Raw genomic sequence first — 18,692 nt, 5'->3', positions numbered from 1 at the left:
TTTTTTCCAAAACTTGGGCATGAAGAACTGTATTAATTTTGTGTTTAAAATATACTATTTGAGAAAAAAGAAACAAACCCACAAGAAAACAAACTACAGAAAACAATCTGACTTACTTTTAGCATCCCACAAAATGTCTTGTTCTGGAGGAGCAGCAAACAGGATGTAAAGGCGCAGGGTGTCAATGCCATACTCTTTCACTATTTCCTCAGGGTCTATTCCATTGTACTTAGATTTGCTCATTTTTTCCCATGCAACTTGGAGCTTCTCACCAGTTTTTAGGTGGACTGGTTCACTTCCTAAATATTAAGACATAAAAAAACCACTGAAACAAATTTTGCTCACTTGTAACAGCAATTAATTTTGTTCCCTAAGCATGAGAAGAAACTGTTGCTAGCGTTTTGGGTTTTTTTTTTCCAAAACAGCTTAAAGAAGAATACCACCCATTCCAAACACTCTTTTCCCTCCCAATTTTTTCTTGTGTTAATGTTTTGAACACCAGTAATATCCTAAAGCTTCTATCACATCATGATAAAAAGTCTCCTACCACTTGGAAGCTGTATCTGGCATGCATCCTAAGTGCTGCCTTGACAGCTCCTGATATTTAAACTTTTTTATGACGATGACATTTAAAACTTCATAGATAGGTGTACTGATTTGATACAATTCTGACCTGCACTTAGCTTTTGCAAATACCAGAGTTATAGGTTCCAATTGCAGTAAGTTATCCTGAAAAGAGTGTGTTTTCTCTTGCATGAATTTAGGGACAGAGTGGGGCATTCACACTAAAAAAAGGTGCAACTGTGTAAAACCCTCTGCTAAAAAACCCCAATCTTTTCTAGAAGAAAATAGGGTAGCAGAGAGTGGCAAAACTTAAGAGGGTGGATTGGTGGGTTGATTTTTAACTGTCTTACAGGGTTTGTATCCAGTGAAAACAAGGATGTATGAGAGGAATACTTAAGTGAGGCAAATATGACCAAACCATTTTTGTTGCTACAGGTGCCATAGCAATGACTGGTCCAGCTTATGCAATGAAGGCTCTGCAAAGAACTTGAGAATGAGCACTGTTTCCTAAGGGTTTTACATTCCTAATATCTACTGAATGTACCTGCACCTGTGTTAGTTTTGCTGTAATGTTTTTGTAGGTTGTCTGTTTGCTGGGCCTAACTGGCTCCATTCAGCAGGCTGCTGAGCACTGTCTTGACAAAACTGACTTTGATCTTTTGGACTACACTGGAGCCAAAATAATACCACAGCACTATTTCTATGTTTGGATGCAATTACAAGCTGCTGTATTAGTAGGATCTCTGTGTACTCAGCAGTATGTGTAAATCCAAAACTCACAGAAGTTGCTCTCCAGTTTAAATATTAGATTCATTTTCTCTTCCAAATTTTCCCAGCACTGAAGCAGTCCCTGGCTTTAGGGATGCATCTATGCTGATTTTCCCATGCAGTTTCTCTTACCAGTGAGATCAACCTCCTCTCTCTTCAAACACTGGCCTGTTGTTGTTAGTCTGAATGTCTGATTCTTGATAAGACCTTGAACCAAGAGCTTATGGAAAGGTTCCCTAAGGATGGAAGGAAAAAGAAATTTCTCTGTTGAAAAGAGCTGTCAAAAGCATACTTTATGATAAGCCTCAGGTGTTGAGCCAATCAGGCACAATTTTTTAACGAAACAAGAATTTCAAGTTGACTATACATAAATAGTTGTCACCTTAGAAAGAGTACTTTGTGCATTGATTAATGGTGGCTGGCAAGTCTAAGTATTTATTTGCATTCTGCTCACATTCTTGTACCCTAATTTAGTACTAAGTTATTCTAACATCACTTTTCAAATTAGCATATGGATAACACACAGAGGTTTCTTGTACAACAGTACAATTTCCCTAACTTCAAGCTAAATCTCTTGCATGAAAGTGTTCAAGTACCTGGCCTCACTGTCTTACAAATATTTAGTTCTAGCTTCTCTCTGAGGAGCACAGGATTTTGAACAAATCAAAATGCTGTTGCACATTTCTTTCTATAAACAGATAGAAAGAACAGAAAGATGTTTCTCTAACATAAGCACCCACATGCCTTGGCCCTTTGCAGAACTAGGCAGGAAGACCTGGCTGTATGAAAAAGTGTACTAGAAAAAGAGCAATGCTGAAAAGTTCATATCTCAGTGCATCAATTTTTTAGCACCTTACTTTTCTAGCAAAATTTGTATCAGTGAGAGTAAACTCCCATGAAATGAGTATAAGACACGGCTAAAAAGAGTCTTGAAAGGCAGTAGTGCACTCAGCAAGAAATAAACTCCAAGTAAACACTGCTCTGGTTGACACACTATTGTGGCCCCCTCCTTTAATGATCTTGCATTTCTAATGCATTCAGTCACAGTTCTGTCACTGTTTTCACTGGAAAAAAAAGGCAACAAAATTAATCTGTAAAGCTTTTGGCTCCCACTCAGTAGAACAGGAAAGTAAGGCAGTTCTAACACAGCTTTAAGAACAGCAGGGGCCAGGGAAGGAGGTATGGAGCCAGTCCCAGAAAGCACATAGTCTGGAAGCCTTCTCATGGGACCCTCCAACACAGGGACATCAGTGACCATTATTTTGGAGGACATGATCATCAGTGCTGGTTAATACTGACTCGTACCTCCTAATGCTGACATGTGTGTGCAACATTAAACAATCTGAATTTTCTACACTTTTTACCTAATGAAACCTCAAATATGTACAAAACAACTTATGTAAAATGATGCAGTATTTCTATTAACTTTTAAAAAGCCAGAGTATACCCATCTAAAAAAGCAGTAGTAAAACCAGATTTCCACATTTTATTTCAGGTGTACAAAAAAGTCATAATCCAAACCATGATTCACCATTAAGGAGAGGAGTTAATATAATATTTTAAATTATTAAGAAATATAAATTACATGAAAATTTATCTCACAATTTAAAATGAAGTAATTTAATAAAACAATTAAAGTATTATTAAATTATAGAACAATTAGGCATGTTTCTATCATATTAAAGCAGGTATATTCCAAGTACTAGTCCTTAAACACTTCTGATGACTCTGAAGTAAGAAGATATTTGAAAACAAAACTATAAACTGGGAGAGAAAGTGACAGGCTTCATATTTTATCTTAAACATGCTCAAGTTTGAACATGAGCTTCCTTCCTTGCATATTTTGTATACTTATAAATATTGTGCAAGTACTGGCACATATTGATGTATCACTCAGTCACAAAGAAGTGTGAGTCTCTGCCACACCACCTGGTTTTAGCAACAATGTTAGCTAAGAGCAACTCAAGCATCTCTATAAATATTTTGTAGATGATACTTCAGAGGCTGATGAAAAATCTTTGAAAAACCATTTCAAATATAGGATGCAAAAATAATCAAAAATGACAAAATATTATTATAAATTATCCAAATGAAGTAGAAGGTAAAAATTAGGAACAAAAACTTTGTAAACCTATCAACAACAATGGTGGGAAAATGCTTCAGGATAAAACAGTTTATGATACATTTCTTCTGTCTCTACAATCTAGAGACATAACACCACAAGAAAAAAAAAATTCCCGCCCTATCATTCAGTACTTCAGTCTGTTTAAGATCTCAAACAGTTATTAAAATAGCTACACTTCCTGCTATCTAAAGTAAAGCTAATGAGGTAGCCAGATCATCCAAATCAGATAGGGCTCTCCACTGGAAGTGATTTTTCAAGGAACACTTATTTTTAATGACAAAGAGTTAGTTCAGATCATACGCCAAGTTACTAAAAACTGAATGCAGGAACAAGCATTTCTTATTTTTGTTTATGCTGACAGAAGCTACAAAAATGCAATACAAAATACATTACCAAGTATGGGGAAAAAAACCCCAACCATGTGTCCCTAGTGGGAAACCGCAGGAGTATGGAGACATGCCCAAAAGGAGAAAGCCAGAGCCCATCTGCTAAACACGGGGCTCTAAACCAAATTGTGTTTAGTGATTTTGGCAGTGTTGTGGTGGCTCCCTCTCATGTTCACATGCAGAGTTACACTTGAATTCGTGTTAATAAAACTGCACGCCTCAAACAAGCCCCTTCAAAGGCAGGGATGCACTTCTTGGCCGTAAGGGAACTGCCAAGGGGCTGCAGCACAGCAGGGGTGATGCAATTCTGACCTCAATACTGCAGCACCCATGGTCATGGCATCATAAATACCTCCTGATCCAAAACACCAAGAATAATGAAATTAAGCCACTTTGAGACACAGTGACATTTCTGGCACAGAAGAAGAGTCTGGAGTTCCTCTGAACGCTTGTTCATGTTTCAGACCGTAGATATAATGGAATGGGACAGGCTTTCACCTGCCTGTGAAGTTTGTTTGTGCTCATGCTGGAGTATCTGCACTGAGGCTTTTGATCATGTTGTACATTCCATCTGCAAAGTGTGCCTGACACCTTCTGAGAAGGATCAGCTGTGCTAGCCATGAAGTCTGTAACCCATCTTTTCCTTTCTCTAATGTTCATACACAGGTTCATCTCTATGAGAGACCCATCTCTCTATGTAGGACCATGCAATGGATGGTAAGGCAAGCACGGCAGACAGATCAGGAATTCCTGCTCAGGGCCATGTTCTCATGCACTTTGCTTTGTTCTGTGCAGGGTGACCAGCAGGACTTTCAATCCTAGTACAAATGACCTGGCTGGAAGAACTCTGTGGAGCCTGCAACAGTGATAAAATAGTGAATTTAGGAGAAAGGATAGCCCTAGCAAAGGAGCTCGCTGCATGTATTTGCACCCTGCACCTTTAGACAGGATGAGAGAGCCTGAGTGCTGTGCCCTGGAGTGAAGACAAGATTAGATCAGTCACTATTGGCTGAGTTCAGGGGGCTGTGAAACCTGCTGCTAGATACAGCTGTAAAACCTTGTGGAGGTGATGAAGGATTTGGAAACCGATAATTTTAGGAAAAAAAAAAGATAAAACAAAGATAAAACAATATTGAATGTTCAAGATTCCACACAGTTAACAACTGAGAGCTTTTGCTTAAAATCAGCACTAGAGATAAGGTCCTAAATGAATGCAGAGAAGCTGTCGCATTGTTCCTTCACAGAATAAGCTATTTCTGTCACACACAGATCTTTTATTCTGTAACTCAGCTATGTGAAAAATAGTGCCTTCTCACTCTGCAGATTTGCCCTCTATCAGAGTCAAATCTGCTGACTTAACCCCAACAATAAAATTTTTTTATTGCTTTATAACTCTTTAGGGAGAATGTGCTAGATTCCATTTCCAATTATTCATCAGACAGAAGTGATTACTGAAGTTTAGGACAGAACCAAATTCTGTGTAACTTGTACTTGCACAGATGAGCAGGTGCAACAGAGAGTGACAGCACATGCCTGCCATGGTGGATTAAGCTGGAACAGAGGAGGAGTTTTCTGGTCCCAGCTGCCTACCTGGCCCCTCTCCCAGCAGTGGTCACAGCTGGGAGGGCTTGCTGCCTTGTGAATTATTTATAGAACCAATGCATTTTACAGACCAGACTGCTAGAACAAATTGACATCAATTTGGGCTTAATCTGATATCACATGTATGAATACCCAGAGGGTACCACTTATTCTGCCTTGTCATTACTGAGAAATTGAGCAGCATTTCTTTCCCACCGTCTCCAGTCCAATGCATTAAAAAATAAAAGACCATGCCTCATCTTTAGGGGATATTTAAGCTATACTGACACCTTTACAATTCTAAATTCTAACTCTAAATGTCTACAAACACTGCATTTTCAATGAGGGTATGTGTGTCTGTAAATGCCTATTTCATGCATGTTGCCTGTAACATTTCTGTAATAGTCATTACCCCATATTTGGAAAGATTGCTTTGAAAATCCAAACTACAGGAATTTTAATTTCTGTTTTCAACCACATTACTATATAAATAGCCATTAAAGACTATACATAATTAAAGGCTACACAGAAGTATTTCAATGGATTTGAACATGACAGGATACGAGCTAAACAATGAAAATTTCCATCAAGAAAACATATCAAAGAAAAACTACTACAGATAAGCAGGAATCATAAACATTTTTAAGGATGCTAGATGACACTTTAAAAAGTGGCAGCTCTTGTAAACTGAGATATAACAATTTTATTTATTTAATCAGTGAAAAAGACCTAAGCTACTAGAGAGAGATTGAAAATGCACAAGAGGGCAGTGTTTTTTAACATTTTAGTGTTTTCCCTCAGAGCTGTGGGTTTTGACATCATGACTTTGAGCTTCCTAACAGTAAGCCTGTTGTTTCTAATTATACTTTTCAGATCTTTCAGACCAGTCCTTGAGCAGTTCAAACAGAAGACTGAGCAAAAGTGGCTTCTGATTAACACTAAAACACTTAAAATACATGGTAGTATTTATAAAGGAGTTATGATTTCCATATTAAACCAAAATCCTAATTTGACTTCATGGCTTCAAAGCACCTAATGCTTTACCTTGCATAGAGCTAAAGCAAGTGAACAATTTTGTGCACTTGATGATGAATTTGTTAGAGTCATCTTGCAGTCTGAGCACACATCTAAGCACACGCCCAAGCAGTTCATACACTCAGCCCTTGGGGGAATGCTGTAATACATCTTCACACCTTCAACAGCTCCTGCCATTGTATACCATCCCAAAGGAATTCTCCACAGTCTTGCAAACTCCTTCTACAGAAAGCAACTTCTATTTTCTTCTGCCATTGTCACTAGATGTAGTCAGTGCTTCTTAAGGAGTTTTCTTCACTGAAGGTAGAGTTTTCTTCTGCAATCTACCACGTTTAGACCAGGCTAGACTACACAGCTTTTGTGCTACTGCTCTGTCACACCAAGAGTGTGAACAAAACACATTCCAATGTAATGCAGCTACAGAATCACAGCGTCCTTAGAACAATGCAGATTGGAAGGGACCTTTGAAATTCATTTGGTGCAACTCTTTTCTCATATCAGACCTAACTTCAGGTTGTTCAGGGCCCTGTCCAGCTGCATTTTGAAAATATGCAATGATGGAGATGCCACAATGTCTCAAGTCAAATGGTTTCAGTCTCATCACCTTCCCTGCCAAAACTGTACTCCTTCTGTCAGCTGAACCTTGCTGCAATCTGTGACTGCTACTCCTTTCCTTTCTCCATACATCTCTGAGAAGGGTCTGGCTCAATCTTCTCTATAAACCTCCTTTAGGTAGCAGTAGATAGCAATTACATTCCCTCCTTGGCCTTCTCCTCTCCATGGGGAACACACTCAACTCTTTTAGCCTGTTCTTGTTATGTCATATGCTCCAACCCTGACTATGGTGGTGCTCCTCCTCTAGACCCTCTTTAGTCTGACAGTGTACCTCCCACTGGGGTGAGTGCCTCAAAACTAGACACAGTGTTCCAGTTGTTCCTGAATGATGAGCAGAGATAGCCAAAGCTGGGCATGGTTTTGCTAGTTGAGTATACTGTCATGCCAGCTGCTGACCCACATCCAAGTTGCTGTTCATCAGGACCCCTAAGCCCTTCTCTGCTGTAATCCTCCCCACACAGATGGCACAGCCCCAGATGTTCTGTTGAAGTCATGGTAAAAGATATGCACAGCTCCCTCCTCATCCATAGATGGAATCATCTCACCACAGAAAGAAAGCAGATTAAGTTGGGCATAATTTCTTCTTGGTAAATCATGGTGGCTGCTCCTGTCACCTTGTCTTCCATGCCTGAAACTTGTATGTGTCTGGTTTACTTAAGTGAGCCCAACTCAATCCTCCCTACAATGGGCAGCATCTCTTGCCTTCAAACTTTCCTACTAAGCACTGACCTTGGATTTTCCATCAGGCCAGTGTCTTCCTTGCTGTTCTTTTCAATGTATGTCCAGAAGCTCTTCTTACTATCTTCACATTCTTCACCAGTTTCAGTATCCGATGAGCTATGACCTTTCCATAATCCACACTGCCTATCCAGTAAAGGCTTCTACATTCCCCCAGGGGTAGCCCATCCTTACTTTCACTTTCCTTGCACTTATTTTGGTCTTCTTAAGGTCACACAGGAGGTCCCTTTTTAGTCCAGCTGGCCTGTTTCCATGCCTTTTTTTCTAGCACACCAAAGCAAATCACTTACTTTGCAAGAAAAACTCCCCTGCCCTGTAGTCTCACTTTATATTGACAATACTTCAGCCACTAATGTGGTTAATGTAATTTTGGAAGGTTGAAGAATTTGACTAGCAAAAGAACATTTTGCTGCTGTGTGTTACAGCTCCACTAGATGGCTGATGGATTACGATTGTAAAATCTTTCGTAGAATTAATAAGCCTAAAACTGCTTGCAAGGGAAAGCTTTAAAATTCTCTGCTTGAAGGCACAGCACCTCTGAGAGGAAGGGTCTGCTTTGAAAGGTCCACTCTGAGAGAGAAGAAACAGCCTTCCTGCTGCAGCTACACAGGCTGCAGACAACAGAGTGAAACAGGTACACAATCATCTACATCCAATATTTCAAACACAGCTTTCACTACACACTATTGCCCAGCCAAGAATGAGTTATGAAAACACATCACCTATTTTCATCAAAATTAGGAAATACCTTGGGGAAACATTCTGCTAGCTGCAGTAACTTGTCCATCTTTTTCTGGCTCACAACTACTTCAATTCTAGTTTTGTAGCAAAACTACAGTATTTGAGTGAGTTCAGTGAAATATATATTTAGACTCCTCTTTAATGTCAAGATTTTAGAAGGGATACTTGGAAAGAATGAATTTATTTATATGTGTTGCAGCTGAGAAATCACTGAGCAGTTCTTCTCATGGGGTCACTCACTTTGACTCAATCTATTCCATCATCTCTGCTGATGGGAGAACAGAACAGAGCATGGGCCAGAGTTTCGTTGTTCTGCCACTAGTACTCTCCAAGCTGATGATGGCATTTTAGGGTACAAAAGAGCTGAATTTCAGTGGAAATGGGGATGTCAAGCTCAGAATCTATCTAAGAGGACAAAGAACAGAACAACAGATGACTCACTTTCTTCCATCAAACTTTACCTCTAACCAAAACACAGAACAGTGAATTAGGCTATAGCAGCAGCATCAACAAGAATAATTAAAAGTAATTATATAAAATTAATTAAATAAAAAATAAATTGGCATGAGATAAATATATTGCTTTTGCCTATCAAGAAGTGTTTTGTACTGCTCAGCTCTAATTATACAGTGACTTATAAGAGTGCTTTGTTTTTTACATATGCATGCTTCCACTGAAATTAATGCTATTACTGGTAGGAAGTTAGCTAATTTGAAATAATAGCACTACACAGAATGCCTGAAGTTACTCGTTTGTGCATGCTTTTGCAGGCTGGAAATCTACAGCAGCACTTTATCACTTGCTCTGAGCCAGTTAATACTCATGCAATAAAAACCTTTGTATGAACATATACAGGAAGTGCAACTCACTGTGAGAAACCAAGTACTGACAAGGCAGGAAAATTGAGGCTCAGTCAATGTAATGTTCCACCATCACATCAATGTCCACTAATACTCTTATGAGTCAAATGAAATATGAAAGATTTTAACAGAAATAAATAAGGCTTACTTGTGTTTAGTCATCTTTAGATCATGGCAAAAATGGCTGAAGAACCTTGCATAAAATAAGTGCATAACTGCATGCTCCTTTCCTCCAATGTACAAATCCACAGGCATCCAGTAGTCTGCTAAGTCACTATTAAAGGGCCTGAAAAAACACAATTGTAGGAAAAAATCCAGTGTTGAAAAGATAGATCAGCACTAAAGTAGCTCATCATCCTTAACTGGACAACACTGTTTACTGAGAGCAATACACATGTAATAAAACTTTCATTTTACTATCAAATGTTTTTTATTTTTTTAAGAAGTAAAATGCTTATTATAGACAAAAAATTAGTTTCTGCTGAGATGTAGATCCACAGAAGGATTATTTTCCTATTTTTCAGGCAAGCAATTACCTGAGAAAGCAATGAAAATGCTTGACTGCTCTTTAAATGATTTTTTTGTAAATACCCTGTGGCTGGCTTTAAATTTTTTAGTATTTATCAAGCTTTATAAACAAATATATTAGAATGAAAGACAAAAGACATGACCACTTAAAACCAGTTTTTTTCAATTGACGGTTTGCATTGCTGCCGTTAGGGGGCAATGGTGCAGTTTAAGGCTGCAGAACCCTCTGTAGAGTGAGATGGGTCACAGCACTCCAAGTGAAGGATGCTCGATGAAACGACAATAAATTTGCCATTTACAGCATATTTACATATCGTTGGAGGTCACCTGAATGGTCTCCCAGCATTGCTTACTGCCTCATTACATATTTCCATGTCTCCTGTAGTGGGCCCACAAAATAAAATTTGTACAGAAGTGTTTCTCTAATGTAGGCTTCAATCCCCCGCTCCAACAAATTTATTTGTTTTGTCTGTCTGTCTGATTATTCCATCTGTAATTTTTGTTACAGCAACACTTCCTTCCTCACAGATGAGCTCAGAAGCAAATAATTGATCTGGGATTCATGTCTTTGGTGGAACAAATCAAACCCAACTTGTTCATAGGGTTCCAGAATCAACAGAGTAATTCTCCTGAACGGTAGACCAGTGAAATATGGTTTATGGAAATGAAGGGTTTACATATGCATAGCTTAGTTAAAAGAACTAACTAAATAAATCAAATGCAGGCAGCAATTTAGTGCACAAGTCCATATAAATGTTCTCATTTCAGTGTAAAACAGATTAGACTACACTAAGCTGTTACTTTGACAGTTGGATGTTACATCTGACTATTTATCTTCAACTTCTGGAAAAGTCCCTCTTGCCCACACACAAAAAATACTTCAACTGTAATGGAGAGGAAGCAATCTGGCTAACTCAGTAATAGCAGTAATATATTCATGCTATCACTAGAAAATAATTAAAACTGGCATGAAATAAAAGAGTTCATAGAAGATTTTTCTCTAGCTTAACCAAACTAGTGCTGCCAATACAAAAAAAAAAAATTAGCCCAGCAATACTAAGTCACTGAGTATATGCAGTATGCTTCCAGACACTGCTCTGCACAATAAATAAATACATGCCCAAACAGCCCATCATGTGGTATCAATGTTTTAAAATGTCATTCTTCCTGTCCTCCTCAGACTACATAGTAGGGATGTTGCACTAATTCCTCTTTGGGAAAAAAAGTGCTATCAAGCAGTGCTACTAGAGCCACACTATGAAGCAGAAAAACACCTTAATAACTACATCTGTCTTCCCACACTCTCCATGCTGCAGGCACTAGTCCATAGCACATGAAAAATCTCCTTTCATTAATAATGCATGCAGTGGAAGTGCTGACACAGCAGGACATTGCTGTGATGCCTCTTCACTTGAGGTCTGCACGCAAAGAAATGGCAAGAGTCACCAGAATTTAAAAGGAGAGAAGGGAAGTTCCAGGCTTGGCAGCTGCATATTAAACAGGACTATTCCTCTTCTTACCAGGGGAACAGCACTGCCTGTCCACACACTGAACTCCTCAGTGCATTGCCAGGGAGGGTACACTCCATGCAATTTACCACGCTCAGAGTCATGGCAGGCTGTCATTCCTGATGGCACAACCCACTAAGGAACTTCAGCTCCTCAGCTGAACATTTTCTCTGAGCCCTGCCTCATAATTCCCACTCATGCAAATTTCTGCTCCTTGCCCTGTAGTTCCTGTGCTTACACAGTTGTGCTTACACATCCTGCTCTTCTAGATCTCCTGACACAGGAGCAATCAGATACCACATTTTTAGACCAGCTCCAGATATTGTCCTGGTTTTAGCTGTGATAGAGTTCTTTTTCTTCTGAATAACTGGTACAGTGCTGTGCTGTGCTTTGCATTCAGTATGAGAATAATGTTGATAACACACAGATGTTCTGGTTGTTGCTGAGCAGTGTGTACTGTAAGCCAAGCACTTCTTGGTCTCCTGCTCTGCCAGAGAGCACATGTACAAAGAAGCTGGGAGGAAGCACAGCCAGGAAGGCTGACCCACACTGGCCAAAGGGATATTCCATACCATGGACTGTCATGCCCAGTGGATAAACTGGGGGAGTTGGCTGGGAGATGCCAACTGCTGCTAAGGGATGGGCTGGGCAGCAGTCAGCAGATGGTGAGCAATTATATAGTGCATCACTTATTTTTCTTGGGTTTTCTCTCTCTCTTTCTCCCTCTCTTTTTTATTATAATTATTATTATACTTTGTTTTAGTTATTAAACTGTTCTTATCCAAGCCATGATTTTTACTTTTTTTTTTTTTTCCTCCTCCTAACTGTCCTCCCTAGCCCACAGGGTGTGTGTGGGGAGTGGTACTTAAATGCCAGCTGAGATTAAACCACACCGCCAACCCTGTGCCGTGCTCAGGCCCAAAGGGTAGGCACATAATGAGGGCAGTGCAGGGATTTACCCTGTCAGCAGACTGAAGCTAGAAGCTGGAAGCACCTGAGTGTGTGGTCTCTTTGTTCCCTTGTGTTCTGTGCAGCAGGCTTGCCCCCAGTGGCCCTGTGCCTGCAGCTCTCACCTGTCAGTGTTGTGAGGGTCAGTGTACCTCAGGTAGTACCAAGCAGAATCAACAAAAGTGTCCATGGTATCAACTTCTCGCCGTGCTGCTGCCTTGCACCTGAGCAAGAGGGGAGAAAAGCTTCTTTTAGATAAGTGACAAGCTTGGAAAAAAAACCCAAACAAACATGGACAGAGTGGCCATAAAGACATTCAGATTGAAAACTGAGCAGTCTGAAGAGTGACATGTTCAGAAAAAGTCCAACAACAGTAACAGGACTGATTTCTTCCCTCTCCCTCCCAAAACATAGCAAAAGCAAGCCTGAGCAGCCATCATATCCAGCAACAGCAGAAGATGGCACTGTACTGGACAGCCCTCTCAATCTTGGAATTTTTTAGAATTGCCATTTTAAAAGCTACAAAGCACAGACAAGCATACTTTGCCATCAAGTTAATGGGTACTGAATATAGATCACGGTCGTTAGGTACCAGCAGATTTAGCAGAAAGGTCAGGTGGTTGCCTCTCACTGATTGTCTGTACAAAATGGTCTTTGCAGATTCCATTTATTATCTCTAGAAAAAATTAACTTAGTTTGATTTCAGCTTTCACTGAGATCAAATCTCTTCTAGACCTTGTAGCACTATTTTAATTTGTGATTACAGCAAATTGATTTTTGCTTGTAATTATATTGGCAGCCCTAAGGAACAGTTTCAAAATAGATTTTAGGAGCTCAGGTTACTTTCTGTTAATTTCTCCTTGAATATTTGTTGTTTGTAGGAGCCAATAATCACATTTAATAAACTTCCATTTGTTGTAAATGATCCCTCTTAAAACTCTTACTATTAAAACAATGGGGTTATTCTGAAGTCAATGAAACTTTGCAATCTGTGACACTTTTGTACATAAATGACACTGATTATATGTAAGAAATGTACAAAGTTAATAACTGCAGGTAAATGCATGTATATAGTAGTAGTAAGTACACATAATGAATGGGGACTGGCTATTTCATATTTACTAACTGCATATTTAGTCTCTGAACAGTCTTGATGAGTGAGCTGCAACATGTATCTCTGCTTGTCTGCCTGATACTTCAGCTTGGCTTGCCAAGGCAAGTTTACAAGAACATCACCCCTTAACATTTTCCTTCCTTCTGTCTCTGTACCTGGTTCTCCTCTACATGCAAGTTTTTCTTCAATTGAGAATAATGTAATAAAGGAGTTTCACTTCTAACTGCTTTTTAGTGTAGAAAAATAATTTTTTAAAATTGCACACATAAACAAAGACTCAGCCAATGTAAAAGAATGGCTTTTCTGTCAAAAGTAAGAATACTTTACAGTCATTGAACCATAATTACATCTGCTTCATGCCTCTGTGCTCTAAATGGACATGGCTCACTAACACAGAGACAGCATGGGCATCTTTCAGAGTTTATACAATTTATATCAATACTGTGATTACAGGCGCAATACTGTAATGTCATTAGACAATCTTCAGACAACTAACACAATTACTGGACTTGTATAACAAAGAATAACTTGGGCATCTCCTCTCATTTATGACTGTTAACATTATTGTCACCCAAATACTCAGACTTTTGTATCTTTCCATCTGGCTTTCCTTACTAATTACAGATATTAAATGAAACTAATAAAAAACCCTATTACTGGAGAGAAGAACTAAAGGAAGGGATGATGTCACTTCTTGGAGCAACAAAAAGGCAAGGATGACCACACAGTAGTAATAGTTCAAATGATTTGAAACTGTAGCAGACATGGATGAGCAATACTGATGATAGCTGTCAAAAAGGTGAAAATTAGGAAGACAAAGATGAGAATTTAAAAAGTTAATTTCAGCAAGCTACTACCTTTTAGGCTAAGAAACTAATCCTGTGTGACTTTATTTCTGAAACAAACTAAATAAATGCCTTTGATTAACTTCTATGCAGAGCAGCCACAATAACTATCCAGAAACCACAAGGATTTGCTATACATCAAAAGTGTGTTATTGTCTGGTAAACAACAAAATAATTTTTAACTAAGGTTGTAGGGGAAGCCAAGAGTGCACATAGTGACTTTCAGTGACAACAGGAAAATTTTTCAGTTGAAATTAGGAATTGTAGACCAAGGCATTTCTGGGGGTTTTACTAAACCTGTGGATTTTATTCAGTAAGGCTTCACACTTTAAAATACACTACTATGTGCAATTTCAATAGGCACATCTGAGAGGAAATTTTCTATGCAGAAACATGGGAGTAAAGGTCTGTTTTACAAAAAATTACATGTTATCAACGAAGTTTAAAATACATGTTGCCAGAGAACCATGGAACTGCTGATATTAAAAAAAAAAAATTAGATGTTATAAATCTGCTGAATTATCAGTGAGAGCCCTATTGCCATTTATATGTCTGATTTCCCTACCTGGCAGCCTGACAACATGCTTCACATTAGTTTGGTCAGGCTACTAAGAGCAGCAATGCATTGCACTGCTGATGAAAAACTTCTCAGAGATACTTTATGTTCTACCAGTTCCTCCCACAGAACCTATAGGCAAACTTCAGTGTACAGAGTATCTATGCAGTCCTCAAGATTACACAACTGATTTTTACAACCTATCTCTCACTACATCAATTAGACTTTTTTCTTTCTTTTTCTTTTTTTTTCTTGAACAGATGGACTACAAACAAAAAGGATTACAGTGACAACAGGATTTACTTTCAAATCTGAATTACATGCTATCCGTAAGGTACACCTTCATGATAAAGACTGATATAGCTGAGGGAAGACTTTATTGTTGACTTTTGCAAGAAAATAAAGACAATGTTAGTTTCCTTAACAAGAGGACTAATTCAGTAATCATTATAAGCTTTATATGAACACTGATGAAAGACAATTAAAATAACTGTAATAAATGAAGTGATAAATACTGTTAAGAAATGGAAAACGCAGAAAATTATTCTGTTTTTCCTTTTTTTCTCTCCTTTAACTTAAAACCAGTGAGTTTTGTTTTAACTTGTTTACGAAAAAAGAGCAGTAGGCATTGAGTGTTGCAAAAAAAAAGAAGTTTTAGAGAGTGTAAAAGAAAAAAATCCCTGTTTATAAAAAAACAGCAGCAGGCATTGAGTGTTGCAAAAAAAAGGTGTTTTAGAGAGTGTATAAGAAAAAAAATCCCTGTGCTGGGTCAAACGAAACATTATTTTGGAGTAGTATCCTGTCTCAGAGCAGTCACTCGCCAACACTCTGGGAAAGCGCACAAGAAACAGGCAGGTGCAAAGTGATCTCTCCCAGCAAATACAGCACTGACTTACTTTGGACAGGAACAGTTCACCCATTCTGGGGCGCTCTCCAAAGGTGAGGCTCCCTTTCCTGTGAAGGTGGTGACATTGGGCAGCACCACAGGTAAGTCCCCATAAGGCACAGGGACAGTGCCGCATGCCGGGCAGTGAATGATTGGGATGGGCGTTCCCCAGTAGCGCTGTCGAGATATTAACCAGTCTCTCAATTTGTCACTCGTTAGGTCTCCACCTATTCTTTTATTTTTGGCCTGCTGAGTAATAGCTTTTAAAGCCTCTTGCCGAGTCATGCCGGTGATCTGATTGAAAAAGAAAACAAAATGAGATGTGGAAAAAGAAAGAAAAAATTTTAGGTGCTGTCAGTGAAAGTGCAAGAACAAACAAAACCAGTCAGTTTTCTGAGAGTCAAATAAAATAATAATTTCCCTCTTACCGCAGGTTAACATCCTGCTATCCAAGAGACTATTCACATACCAGCTGCTCATTTGAGCCTTCTTGCTTAAAGGATTATGTTCTTGATGATCTGAATAGAAGAAGGCTGAGAAAGAGTAATGTAGACCCCTTCAGCCATTATTGGCAGATATTTGCATACTTTACTGCTGATATCTTTACCAGTTGCTATACGCCAAAACTTTCAGAATTCTATCACAAACATAAGGTAGAGACTGAGGAAATGCAAATGAAAACTGCTTTCCTTCTCCTCTCTTCATTTCAGGTTTTTCTATTCTTGCTTTCACATCCATTTGAACCACTTGAACCCTACCTGGGAAGTAATGTGTCTGCTATTAAAACACAAATTTTCAAGAGCTAGATCTAAAGACAAGATTCCTATGTCTCTTGAGGGATCCATGATACCACAAAGGCTGAAGCCACATTTCAATGAATTTGTGGAAGAAAGATTAGCATGTTCATGTTTAGGGTAACATTCTATTGAGGTTATGAAATAAGATTAACTTTTAACATTGGTTAAATTATTCAGTTTCCATTATAGAACTGAAACCAATACAGAGGAAAGTTCAACCTTCCTCTCCTGTACAAAAGGAAAAAAATTATTTTATTGCTACAGCAGGGCCAACATCTTTCATCATTAAATTATTCCCAGAAATTTGATAGCATAAGCTTGGCTTGATTTAAAACAAACAAACAAACAAACAAACAAACAAACAAACAAACAAACAAACAAACAATTCCTTTAATCATACAAAGTTTTTGGCACTCTTGAGAAAACAGATTTAGTCTGCATTGTTACTGTAAGCTGGAAAGAAATCCATACTTTTTTATATTTTTACTTTTTTATATTTATACTTTGTATACCCACCTCTGCAGAATTAATGACCTTCTCCAAACCATTTGGCAATGTCTCAATGACTTCAGTGAAAGAAATGCCCAGATTTTTAGCTACTGCAGCATCTTCTGCACTAGTACTAGGAATTCCTAGAAGGGATGAAAAACCATTTCATTTCTATGGCACTCTCTTTATAATGACTTACATTTTCCTAGAAGAGTTGAAGAAAATGCTTTAAGAAGAGTAAAAACGTTTTTGTATTCTTTAAGCAGTGAAATTCAACCAGCAATAATTACAACTCAGTAATTTCTCAGGTCCTCTGTAATTCAAACATTTATCAATGTCCTGTCCTTCTTTCAGAAAAGTTTGAAAATTTGATGGTTCTGAAAAAACTAAAAATGAAGCCATAAAATTTGGATAGAATTATAGAATTTTCAATATAACCATATTATCTAAATATAATATATTTAAACAATAGAAATTTTAATTCTATTTGCTAATATGATAATCAAAGACTCAACAAAGAGCAGTCTTCCTGTTTCAATATTAATTTATGTCTAATTTCATAGAATTAGGAAATAATAGAATATTATTAGAATTAGAAGTCATCTAATTTCACCATAATGCAACAGTCTCAAACATTACTATCCCTTTAACTTACTATGAAAGACATGATTTGTTTATAAACTCAGGGAAACTATTAAAATAACATCAGTTTGCTATTCAAACTATAACTAGTGAGAACACTTCCTACAGCTATTCAGATGAGTTACACAACTTGCACTATTTAAGGCTCCCAAAGCTCTCTTTCCCTTTGCATTTTATTATTTGGGACAGTCATGCATTTTAATTCTCCTCTGGAGGGTTTAACAGTGAGTTAAGAAATTTCTTAGCTTGTTTTATTATCACATGTATTCTGAAATAATATTAAGATACTATCAGATTTATTATTTACACAGAGATACATATTTCTGCATATTTTTCCCCTTCAATGATAATTTAATTAATATTTTGAACCATTTTGCAATTACTGTCATCTTTAAAAGGCAAAGAAACTTATTCCAACAAGATAATGTCAGCATTAAGTTGGTGAAAACTACACAGAAAAGTTCTCAAAATATTTGCTGAGCACATTGGAATTATTAACTAAACCAGCTTAACAATTGTCTTAGTTCAGGCAGTGAAATGCCAGCTATACTTTAACTCTGCCAATATGTGGAAGTTTGGAAGCAGATGACTAAAGAAAATCAAACAAAACTCCCCTGTGACAAGTACCTCCTTAACTAGAAAAACACAAAATTGCTATTTTATCTTCCCAGCAGATGTACACTCTTGCCATTTCAAGAACAATGTTTGTATCTTAATTTGTCAGAGAGCCCTGCAGTCTGCAACAGGTGACTTCACAATATGCTCTACAAATGGAAAAAAGCAGCTCCCACTTTTTGGTCTGCTTCCTTTTGGAAAGAGATGCTATTAATGTACACTGGCAAAGCTCAACAGCTGGCACCCTCAGCTTCCCATGAAGAGCTGGGCTCTTTCCAGCAGACATAAGGCCAAGGTATGTGCCAGCAATCTGGAAGATTTTAAGGAAAATTAAGATTAGGTATCTCAGTC

General features: G+C 38.1%; 1 protein-coding gene across 1 annotated transcript in view; it reads right to left on the bottom strand.

The window, feature by feature from the left end:
* LARS2 (leucyl-tRNA synthetase 2, mitochondrial) overlaps positions 1-18,692 on the bottom strand; it is an 82,726-nt gene that overhangs the window by 18,050 nt on the left and 45,984 nt on the right. The window contains exons 11-16 of the mRNA XM_036406762.1: positions 17,112-17,227; positions 15,809-16,092; positions 12,523-12,621; positions 9,562-9,699; positions 1,465-1,568; positions 117-299 (exon numbers count right to left, since the gene is read on the bottom strand). Of these exons, the coding sequence (XP_036262655.1) occupies positions 117-299; positions 1,465-1,568; positions 9,562-9,699; positions 12,523-12,621; positions 15,809-16,092; positions 17,112-17,227 (924 nt within the window). The remainder of the gene's footprint in view (positions 1-116; positions 300-1,464; positions 1,569-9,561; positions 9,700-12,522; positions 12,622-15,808; positions 16,093-17,111; positions 17,228-18,692) is intronic.

Source organism: Molothrus ater, chromosome 1, assembly GCF_012460135.2.
Source record: "Molothrus ater isolate BHLD 08-10-18 breed brown headed cowbird chromosome 1, BPBGC_Mater_1.1, whole genome shotgun sequence".
NCBI lineage: Eukaryota > Metazoa > Chordata > Aves > Passeriformes > Icteridae > Molothrus > Molothrus ater.
The sequence above is the reverse complement of the archived record's forward strand: the minus strand, read 5'-3'. Positions and strand labels throughout refer to the sequence as shown.